Source organism: Eubalaena glacialis, chromosome 9 (genome assembly GCF_028564815.1).
Source record: "Eubalaena glacialis isolate mEubGla1 chromosome 9, mEubGla1.1.hap2.+ XY, whole genome shotgun sequence".
NCBI lineage: Eukaryota > Metazoa > Chordata > Mammalia > Artiodactyla > Balaenidae > Eubalaena > Eubalaena glacialis.
This window is the reverse complement of record NC_083724.1, coordinates 7422442-7433987: the sequence shown is the minus strand read 5'-3', so window position 1 is coordinate 7433987 and position 11546 is coordinate 7422442. Positions and strand designations below refer to the sequence as shown.

The 11546-nt window shown below is 58.3% G+C and overlaps 1 protein-coding gene across 1 annotated transcript; it reads right to left on the bottom strand.

Moving 5' to 3' along the window:
• Window positions 1-5259: 5259 nt before the first annotated feature.
• Window positions 5260-11546, bottom strand: C9H9orf50 (chromosome 9 C9orf50 homolog). The gene is given in 9 exon segments (XM_061199162.1): window positions 5260-5337; window positions 5340-5366; window positions 5730-5850; window positions 6005-6167; window positions 7685-7845; window positions 10472-10588; window positions 10691-10781; window positions 11017-11216; window positions 11254-11546. Coding segments are annotated over 9 exon segments (1251 nt in total).

The window sequence follows — 11546 nt, the reverse complement described above, 5'->3', positions numbered from 1 at the left end:
AATAAATGTGTTCTGTGAATGAATATGGGAGAAGGAACAGAACTGAGGTGTGGGCAGAGTTTACCATCGATAGGCAGCCTGTGTACGCTGGCGACAGTCCTGCCCTCCTGGGCCTTCCCCTCTGGGCCAGAGGAAATCTGGGGCTAGTTTTTCTGGAGGAAGAAACCCTCACCTCAGAGGAGGCAGCTGCCCTGTGCTCCCCTGCACACCTGCCTGTACATCCCTCATCACAGCACTTCTCACTGACTTCTTATCTGGAGCTCAGCTGTGTGACCCTGGGTAAGTGACTTAACCTCTCTGTGACCCGGTTTTTTCATCTGTGATATGGAGCTAGGGGCGTGCCTACTTCACAGAGCTGCGCCCTCCTTCACGGATCAGTAAGCTCCGAAGCATGGCAGCCTTTGGACCAATGTCTGTACCAGGACCTGCTCGATAGCCTTTGTCACTATGCCTCTGTGATCCCCGGCGAACTCTGAGCTCCATGAGGGCAGGGCAGGTCCCAGGTCTGTCTTGCTCACGTGGATTCTTGGTTAACATTATGGAATGGCTGTGGGCTGTCAGAAGTTACTCAGGAGCCATCCTGGGGAGGCATCGTCCCCTGGAGAATGCACACTGGGGATCTAGGCTGCCTGGGCCAGCAGGTTCCTGGAAGAAGATTCTTTGGGGTTTGCTGTGCCCTGCAGCTGGGGGAGCTGGAAGCCAGCCCAGAGCCCAGATGGGGGCTCCCTGGGAGCTTGCGGGTGTCACCACAATCCCCAGGGCTGCCAGGTGCAGACAATAAATCCGGAAACCCTGGCGGGTGAGTCATTAAGGGTCCCCAAGGCCTCATGATGGGAGATGGCAGATGAGCTGCCCCTGGCTCTTTGGGTCCAAGTGCCACCATTCAAGAGGGTTCCAGAAGCCAGTGATGGGTCCAATCTCTGCTGCTGGCTCGGACTCCACCCAGCATCCGAAGCTGGCTCCGATGGGCCCAGACGGCACAATGAACATCACCAGTGTCACCCCCTTTCCTGAGGCTGTTTACAGGGGAATGTTGAGGCTTGTGGAGGTGGCAGCATGCATTGTCTCCATGGAGGGGTTTGATGGCCCTCGGCAGGAGCCCCTGAAAGCTGCAGACCATCTGTCACTTAAGGCATATTTGGGAGGGAAGGACAACAGGACCCCAAAAGGCAGAAATGTCAGGGAAAGGGAGGACATGGCAGGGCGGGGGGTCGGGGGGAGTTAGGATAAACGGCACAGACAAAGGCAGTAGGAATGAGCAGTGTGCAGCCCCACATGGCCGGGGCAGAGGGTGTGTGTGTGTGTGTGTGTGTGTGTGCCTGTCTTGGCTAGGGGAACTCCGGCGCTTCCTCCTGCCTCATCAACAGCCCTCCTGGGCCCCTTGCCCTACCCTGACCCGTGCTAGGAATCGTGGCACCAGCCTCGCTGCAGGGCCTGTAGCAATCCCCTCCCTTCCCGTGCTCTTGGTCTGCTGTCTGGGTCTGACCATGCCTCCATCTCACTGTCGTCAAAAGGCCCAGGTGTCCACCCCGTGCCCCAAACTGTGGGTTTGGTCCCCCCCCGGTGCCCCCAAAGCCCGGGCCTCCCCTCACAGCACTTGTCACTGTGTCCTGCAATCGCCCATTCGAGTCCATGTTCCCCAGCAGACTGTAGCGTCCTGAGGGCAGGGCTGCTCTTTGTGATGCTCCCAGGGCCCAGCGTGCGTGTGGCAAACAGTAGGTGCTCACCGAACTGCCGGCAGAATGAAAGTGAATGAGCCCCTGGGGCAGCTCATGTCCCCGGAGCCCACCGTGGGACCGGCTCTCTCGGGTTACACGTCTCCAGTGGCACCTCATTGCCATCCAGGCTCGGGGGGGCCCCTCTCTGACCACGCCCATGTCTGGAGGCAGCGCTGCCCTACCACCTCCCCGTGGGTCCAGCCCCACCCTCTGGGCAATTCTTGAGGCTTCCGGCTCACAGGACCCTTTGCTCCTGTCCTTTCGCTTGCCAATCTCCACATCCTCCCCAAACACCACCTCCAAATACATCTCTCTCCCTCCCTGACCTTGCCCCGTTCTCCCTGCCTCCAAGGTGCCCTTCATGCAGGAGGAAGGACCTGGGGCAGGAAGGGTCCTCCAGACCACCCTGCTTGCCCTGGGGCGAGGGAGCCCCAGAATTGTACGTCGGCACCTCTTCCTGCTGAATTTGAATCCTGACTCCAACCCTTCAAAACGAAGTGACCTTGAGAAAGAGATGCATCTCTCTGGGTCTCGGTTTCCCAGCGACAAATGGTTGTGAGAGAACATGGGTGTGGGTGGCTGAAGGCTGGGCACTGGCATAGGACACGCGTGGACCTAGTTCCAGCTCCGGCTCCTGTGCTTGGCACAGCCTGGGCAAGACCCCTGAACTTCTCTGGGCCTCGGTTTCCTTATCTGCAAAGGAGCTAAGGAGACGCCCTCGCAGCGGGTGGAGAGGCCCAGTGAGGTGGGCACCGCCGGGAGAAAGGAGCAGAGATTTTCCTGCTTCTCCCATCACTTCCTTCTGCCCTGGGTTGGGAGTCATTCCTCCCTCCCCACCACCCCCAAAACTAGACCAACTCCCACTGCCCCCCAGCCTGGGTTGGCCCCGGTCTGCCCATGTTCCAGGGCCGGGGTGTGGGTGGGAGATGGAATGGGGTGCGGGCTGCTATTGCACAGAGTGATAAGGGCAGACAGGAACTGGAGGAGACCGGTGGGGGGGTACGCCTGCCTTGCCCATCCCCAGAGATTCAGGGGGGCTCTGAGGTTGTAGGGAGCAAGAGCTGGGGCACCAGCTCCAGCCACAGCCACTTCCCCAGCCTTCCCGCCGCACTGCTCCCAGGAGCCCAGGCGGGATTGGCCACCTGCCAGCCCTGAGTGGAAATGTACCAGCGAAAGGACGCTGCTGGGGACCCTGGGGAGGGGTCCATCCCCTCCCTGCAGCACTCCCTCCCCTCCTCTCCCCCTTCTTGGTCACCCCACATTCAAGTTCAAGCTCTGCCTGCAGAGGGGCAGGGGCATGTTGGGAAGGTCTACAGAGGGCTGGGGTGGAGGTTGCATCTGCGGCCTCCAAGGCAACAAGTGGACTCTGGAATGTCGGGGTGCGGTCGCTGGGAGACCCTAGCTGGGGAGGACATGCGCGTGTCCTCTGTGTGTATGTGGGGTTTCTAAGTGTCGTGGTGTGTCTTTGCATGCGTGTGGGTGTGGGTGTGGAGGTGTTTGTGGTGCCTATCTGTGTGCGTGTGTGACGTGTGTGTGCGACGAGTGTGTGGTGTGCGCGTGGGGCGCGTCTCCGGGGGCCTGTCTGCGGCTGTCCCTGTGTGTCCCTGCGTTTCTGCTGGCAGGGGCGGGAGCGGAGGCTCGGGGCTGCCGCTCAAGGTCCTCTTGACACAGACATGTTTGTCGAGGAGGGAAAGAGAGCGGAGGGAGGAGAGGGGAGGAAAACGGAGAGAGGGAAGGAACAAATGGAGGGCTGGGGCGGGGGCGAGGGGGGCGATGCGAGCGGAAGGTAGGCCGGCGAGGTGGGCGGGGAGCGGAGGGGTCCCCGAGAAACCGGGCTGCGGGACGCCGCGTGGCCGCCCGCCGGGTCCCCATCCCCACCCCACCGGGCAGGCCCCCGCCGGGAGGCCGCTGTCCGGCCGCCCCGCTTTGGGAGCCCCGACGCCGCAGGGCCACCCCCCGCCCCCGTCCCCGCCCCTGTGCGCTGCACGCGGGACTCAATCTTCAGTGCTCGTGGCTGACGGCGCTGTTGCAAGCTTAGCAGTTTTTTGGTTGAACAACGAAAAGCGAGAAGGAGAAGTTGGGGGTTGGGGAGCCTCCCCTCCCCGCCCCGCGGTCCGGCAGCGAACTCGGGCAGGTGGAAGGAGGCGGCGCGGCGCGGGGCCGGAGACGCGAGCGCAGCGCGAGGGGAAAAGTTTCCGACCCTTTAGCAAGAGGCTGAGAAGTTTCGGCCGCGCCGGGCGGCGCCAAAGCCAGGCCAACACTGCCCCCGCGTGGGCGCGGCGCGGCGCTGCAGCCGGTGGCCGGTTTGGGGTCCGCCGCGGCTCTGCCGGGGAAACTGAGGCTCGGAGAGGGCGAGGTGGGCTGTGCAAGGCCACGAGGAAAAGGTGCAGTAGAATCAGGCCTCCTCTGGGACCCGCAGGCTCTCCAGGAAATAGAAGTCCTGGGGGGGGAGGGGGGAGGGGTGAAAGTCCAGAAAGTGGGGATGGAGGGGACAGATCATCCCAGGGATCGAAATCCCACTACATTCCCCAGTGAAGTGGAATGGTAGCACTGCTCCATCCCATCCCCACAGGGTTGGTAGATCCGTCGCCTTTTCTGGAGCCAGGGCCCTCCTTCGAAAGAGCTCTCCCCCATCCACAACCCGTCCCGGCCCTAAAATCCCCACGGCCGGTCCAACCCAAATCCCAGCCTTTCCTATTCAGCACTGCGTCTGGGTGTGGATTCCGTGGCTGTTTCTTCACTGGCCAGGAGGTGGCGATAAAGACCTCGATCCCGGGCTTGGCGAGGGGTTGGAGCCAAAGCGCTGCTTCTAGGAGAGAGGGGAGGGGGCCAAGCTTTGCCCAGCAGTTGGAACGCAGGTGTGTGGCAGGGCCAAACCTGGCAGACAGGCAAATGGGGGTGGCACTGCTGGGTCAGTGCAGCGGTCAGAAAAGCTCCAGGCAGTTCCTGCCACCTTGTCTTGCGCCACCTCCTGTGTGACTCTGAACACCGCCCCCCTAAGTGGGAGAGAAACATCTGACCCCTGCCCACCCAGATGCTTGCCCTCCAGGGACCAGATGGTGAGACTCTGGCCTGGGGAAGACAGAAGACAAATGTTTGTCCCTTTGGCCACAGTCTGGATGCCCTCACCCCACAGGGGAGGTCAGCAAGCAGCCTTTGGTTCCCGTCAAAGATGGAGGCTGGGCTGGGGGAGGTTGGGACAGGTGCCTGTTTCAGGTGTGGGCTGATCTAGGTTGACAGAGGCTTGGTCCCAGGTTTGAGGTGTGTGGCAGGGTCTCCCACCTCCCAGAAGAGGGGCTCACTTGGAACAAGCCTGACCCCTGAAGATGCCTTGCCCCCCCATCTTCATCCCAGCTGTGACTCCGCCCCTGCCCTCCCCCTGGCCCAGGACCCCCCAAGACCAGCAACCAGGAGAGGTTTGTAGGGTGAGACCTGACAGCAGATACCAGCCACCGGGGATGTGCGTTTATTTGTGGGTCAGGGAAGGCCTCTCCTCACCCCTCACCCGTGTCCACACCTGGGCTTGGGCACCAGCAGCCATTCACCTCTGAGTGCGACGTGATGTTGATGGCAGGAGGAGCTGGTGCCCCTTAGGGCGGCCTTGTTTCAGTACCGTGTGTGCAACACCAAGCTGGGCAGGAAGGACTCCTAGGGCGAGAATGAGGACCAGCTGGGTGTTTTGGGGGCCTCTGCAGGAGATGGGGTTCCCTGGGCCAAGGGGGATTCTACACCGCAGCCCGAGGGGGCAGGCACTGTGGTCAGCCCCATTTTACAGATGCAGAAACTGACACGAAAAAGACGCCACTGATCGAAAGTTAGGAGCTTGCGATCTGAACCCAGGCAGCCTGGCCTGAGAGCCCACCCCTTAGCCGAGCACATACGGGGGTTTTACCCAGAGCCCTGGCCACCCCACTGGGCACCACCCCCCCACCAGGCAGGGGGTCTCCAGGTGGCTGGCTGCCAGCAGTTGCTCACTAGCTTCTGGCTCCAGGAACAGGGCGATTTGCCCACCTGCTCCAGAAAGGTTTTGAGGTCCCCCCGCTGCCTCTGGGTGGTGGGCCTGGGGATGAAGGGCAGGCTGCTGTTCATAGAGGTGTCCTCAGAGAGGTGGCCCTTCGGCTCCAGGGTGGACCTAAGGGGGACAGGAGCCCATGAAACTGCGTGGACACTGAGTCCCAGGTCCACCCATGGCTGGCAGAGCCCTCAAGGGCCCAGACCACAGCTGGACACGGGGGTTTACAGGATGAGGAGATGCATGAATCCCGTCCCCTTCCACAAAGCCTCACAGGCCAGGGAAGTCCCAGCCGAATGAGTTGGCCATGGTGTCCTCCTTGGCCCTGGGATACAGGGCTTTGGGCAAACTCTCCAGCCATCTCCCGACACTCCTGAACACCTGCTCCGATGCTGCTGACACGCTGGCTGTCCTGTTCTCGAGGATGCCCTGCCGGACTGGAGGAGAGAGAGCACGGGTGAGATCTCTACCCAGGCAGGGCACCTATACCCCCATCTCTCCTCCTCCCTCTAGCAGGCAAGATCGGGCAGAGTCCTGTCTCCATGGCAACCGAAGGCTCCCAGTGCCTTCTGGCTGCCTCCAGGGAAGGCTCTGGTTTTAAAACTATCCTGCATGACTGTTTCTGCCTTTATTACCGAAGCTGTGCCCCCTACCCCCCCACACACCCCCACTCCTGCTTCAGCCCAAAATGGGCCCCATTTCCCACAGTGGGAAGGCCAGTCGTCCCACCATGTAAATCCAAGAGACGATGCTGAGAATCCTACGAGGATGGAGAGTGTTTCCTGTCCAACAGCTGCCCCTCCAGCTGGTCAGGAACCCCGAATTCCTGAGGATGGAAAGGGCTGGGAAGCAGCCGCTGAGCCCTACTCTGGTGTTCTGGGGTATGACCACAGCCCAGTGGCTGACAAGGAAGTGTCTCCCATGCCAGCCAACTGCCATTCCCAAGAAACTTTCTCCAGGTGCCCCTTTTCCTTGTGTTCCCAGGGGTGGCCAGCGGGCACTCTGGCTTCTCTTTTCAGCTGCTGTGTCATGTGCCCTCAGGGCCTTGGCTGCCCCATCGAACAACCAGAAGTTGGGCAGAATTGCAGCTTCCACTTCCAACTTCCTGTGACCCTGAGGGGGATGGGTCGGGTTCCTTCTGAATCAGCCAAGGTCCTGGATTTTGAGGGCTTTGCCCCCAGCGGGGCTTTGGGGCAGCCGTTCCCTGAGACCGCACACGGTCGGTGCTTAATAAATAGATGAGGCCGTTGGACTGCTGGATCCTGAGAAGAGAAGGGGCTGGGCAGATGGGGAAAGCAGGCCTTAGGAAAGACCATACCAGAGCCAGGACGTGTATTCTTCCCGCCTCTTGACACCCACTTCAGAAAACACTGGAAACTGTGCCAACATGAACAAAGCTCTGCCTGGGAACCTGGGCCTGGTGGTTGGTTCCTAGCTTCTTTGCTGGACCAGGCAGTGCCAGCCTTCCGTGGAGGTGTGACCTTCTAGAACTTTCTGGGCACCTCCCAAGCCAGGCCTCTGAGGTTTGCCTTCAGGGATATGGGAAAAAGATGCTTCGGGTGCCTTTGTTCCTACCTTCTCCAGCCCCTGGAGCCCATGTGCGGGGTCTGCAGGCTGAGGTTGTGGGTTCCAAGGTGGGCAGATACAGCGTGTGGGAACCCTTGGCAGTGAGAAATCCTTCTGTGGTGGCCAGGCCTGGACAGCCACTGTTTCCTGGGCCACAGCTGCAGCCTTGGGACACCTCTGCTGGACCTCAGACCCTCTACTTGGTCCTTGAAGGTCACCCTAACAGCCTCCAGAGAGGCCAGTTCAAGGGCCTCCTCCACAGGATCAATGGCCTCTTGGGCTTTTTGGCCGGCCCCTAACTCCCAGGACCCAGGGCCACAGCCTCTGCTCTTCAGGTTTCAGGCAGGAACTTTCTGGAGTCCTGGAGCTCCCCTTCCTGTCTGCTCACCTGCACAGCTGCGTTCCCAGTAGCGGAGCGCTGTGTCCCGTAGCGTCTCATCCGCAAACCGCACGCAGAAAGGGCAACACCGCCTGCGGTGCCCTGAGCCTTCCCCCGAGGAGTTGTGGGTGAGCACGGCCTTGAGCTTGGGGGCCTGTGTAGCGTGGGGCCTGGTGAGAGAGATGAGAAGGGCAGGGGAGGACCAGGGCCTGAGCCCCCAGCCCCCCATGCCACCCTGACAACACACATCCACCAGGCCGGAGCTCCCTGTGGGAGCCTGACAATCACAGCTGGCCTCTCCTGAGCACTTCCTGCCCTTCAGGCAATGGCTCAAGCATCTAACAGGCATCAGCCCACCAAACCCACACAACTCTGTGAAACACGATTATTATTCCCATTTTACAGATGAGGAAACTGAGGCACAGAGGGTTTTTGTTTTTCGTTTTTTGCAACTTGCCCAAGATCGCACAGCTGGTTAGGGGTGGAGCCGAGACCTGAATTCTGGTTCCAGAGCCAGCTCTCTTATATATCAAGCAATTCAGCAGAGACAATAAGGATATGAACTCCGGAGTCAGGCAGTCCTGGGTTTCAATTCTAACTCTTTGGAGCCTGAGTTTCTTTGTCTGTAAAATGGGGATCATTGTTGTGCCCACCGTACAGGGTTGTGAAGAGATGATAGGGACTGAAAAGCACCGTCCCCCACACCACCACCCCCACCAGGGTCTGCAGGGCCAAGGGTAAGCATCTCTAACTGAGAACTGTTCTTATAATCGTCAGTTTCAACTATGCCCCTTCCCAGTCCTGTGACATGGGGCAGACTGCCCTCAAGTCTCCATTTTACAGTTTTCCCCTTTAAATTATGTACTATGTATTGTAGACACGACAATAGCATCCTTATAAGAGTCTGGTGAGTATCAAATAACTTACGTGAGGCATCTGGTACAGGGCCTGGCAAGGGGCCTGTGCTCAATAAAGGGGATCTGTTATGGTTACATTCATTAATTTCAGCCTCCAGAGCAAGGCTGCAGGAGGGCTTGCTTGATCCATCCACGGCTCTGTTATTCAGAAATGCCACGTTTGACCTTACGTACAATGCCTATTGATATATCTGACTCCATTTATCTGACCACATCTTTATGTCCGTTTGGACACAGAGGGGACGCTTTTCATAAGCCCATTGAAGAGCCAGGCATCCAGGAGATGGCCAAGACAGTGTCGGCTACAGGCATTGGGACCTAGTTATGCAACAGCTGTTTGCTTATCCATGCCTGCTTGGTGCTGGCCTCAGGACCAGCCAAAGGCTTGCCCCAGCTGTGCCCACTGGTCTGAAATCTCAGCTTCTCCTCTCAAATGCTGCTGGAGCGTGTTCTAATGCACCCAGCTGTCTCCAGCAGGGCCTACTAGGGAACGCCACACACCTCAAGATGCTCAAGAATTAGCTCCTGAATGTGAAACACTGTGAAGGTATCCATCCCTGTTGTTGCTTACATTCGAGATAATGAGTTCCATACTCTTATTTATATCTTGTGAGAAGTAGTGTGTTTATTTGGTCTGATTGATTTAAAGTTCCTGGGTTGGCAAATGTGTTTCATTTCTGGCATCTACTCTGATCCACTGGTGGTGTCTGCCTGGAGCACTGTGTCAGGAAGGGTTCTGAGGCTCAGTGGGGGAAAAGTGCTGTGATCAGTTAGTACTGTCTGCCATGGGTCCAGGATGAGAAGGAATGGCATGTCTAGTGTATTTCCTCTCCCTGGTCTTCAAACTCATGGGCAATGCTCTTCACCTTTCATCCATGTTTAAGCCTGTTTAAGCAGGAGGAATTATTTCTACATTCTTTTCCCCCTCCATTAGAGCTACAGCATCTAGGCCCAGTTAAGCTCTAATGCCCAGGCTCTTCCTACCCCCATCCCTTATTTTACTTCCCCCGATATTTGACATATAGTAAAAGCTAATAAAGGTTAGAGGAAGAAATGGATGAATGAATGGTGGGTTGTGTGAAAGGATGGAAGACTGGGTAGCTGGGTAGGTGGGTGGACAGATAGATGAATTAAAGAAAAGTTCTTTTTTTTTTTTTTTGACCGCACCGCATAGCTTGCAGGATCTTAGTTCCTGGACCAGGGATTGTACCTGGGCCACAGCAGTGAAAGCGCCGAGTCCTAACCACTGGGTTGCCAGGGAATTCCCGAAAAGGTCTTAATACAAGGATTGGATCTTAGGAGGATGGGCACATGTATGGATGCATGGGTGTATGAATGATTATGTAGATGAGTGTGTAGACTTGTACATGGCTTCAAGACTAAAGATGGATAGCATCCTGGATTTACAAGTGGATGGAAGGATTGGTAGATGATCAATCACTGGATTCATGGGTAGACGGATAGAATTGTGGGAATTTGGGAATAGCTGGATGACTGGCTGGCTGGATATGTGGATTAATGGATCAACAGGAGACCTGATTCATGGGTGGATGGATGGATGGAGAGATTCATGAATAGGTTGTAAAAGACCTGGTTCACAGATAAGATGTATGCAAGGGTGCATGGGTGAATGGGAGAATGAATATATGAATGGATTCATCGATGAATTATGAAGGTGTTGGTAGAAGACCTGATTAATGGGTGGATGGATTCATAGATGTTGATGGATGATCCTTGAATAGGTTGGGAGAAGACCTGATTCATGGATGGACACACAGATGGATGAATAGGTGGACAGATGGATACATTCATGGGTGAAAGGCAGAGGAAAGAAATGCTCTTTCTCCCCACTCCCCTACCCCATCCTCCCATAACGCACTGATTGGTCTTCTTGACCGTGGTGAATTGTGAGTGATCTCTCCTGAAGGGCCCCAGGGCAGGTATCTGATGGAGCAAAATCTTCTCAAGACTATTCTTGAAGTACAATGACTGGCCCCTTGAAGACAAATAGGCCACAGCTGGCATGAATGATCAGGGTCCCCCATCGTCAGAGCATTGATGACAGCCCTGTCCCCACCAGCAGGTCACTGACACTTACCCCAGGTCTGGGAGGAAGGAGTAGCGGGGACACTGAGGAGGACTTCCAGAGTGTTCTGACACACCCCTTTGATGTTGTGATGCTGAGGATGCTGGGAGCCAGGAGGAGGTGGAAATAGTTATGAGTCTTCTCTTGGGGACAATCCTTACCAGGCTCTTCCTGGTTGCATGGCCTTGGGCCTCAGTTTACTCATCTGTACAATAGGGGCAGTGGTAGACCCGCCCTCAAGGGGTGGTTGCCATCGCCAGGACTCTGCCAGGCATACTCTGCTAACACTGCCATTATTCTATGCCAGGTGGTGGGACCCCCACCGGAAATGACTCAGCCCCCCCCCGTGGGGGCCGTAGGGGCCTCAGTCGGTGGTCGCGGCTGCTCCGCAGACTCAGCCCTGAGCTGGTGCAGGAACTGCCAGGACCGGCCAGGGAGGAACTCTCCTAGGAGGTCGCCCAAAGAGTCGGGGTTCTCCCTGGCCGAGCCCCTGCGGGGGTCCTCGCACTGTCCAGGCCCGGGGCGCCGGTTCCCGGGGCTCGCCGGCCAAGAGCATGGGCGGCAGCAGTGGCGACCTCAGCCCTGTCCGGTTCCGCGCCGCCCGCTGAGCCACGGTGGGCAGGACGGGCAGGCGCGACCGGGGGCGCCTGACGCCCACCCCGGGATCCGAGTGCGAGGACTCACACGCGGGGGCCTCCCACCACTCGGCGCCGCCCTCCGAAGCCGTGGAGCCCCCGGAGGCCCCCGCGCCAGAGGCTGCTCGGAGCTCGAGCGGCAGCAGCGGGTCTCTCCGTCTGCGATCGCCACCGCCGGGGAGCCCCTCGGGCGCCACCTGCTGGGCACAGGAGCTGGGGCGACGCCGGGGCAT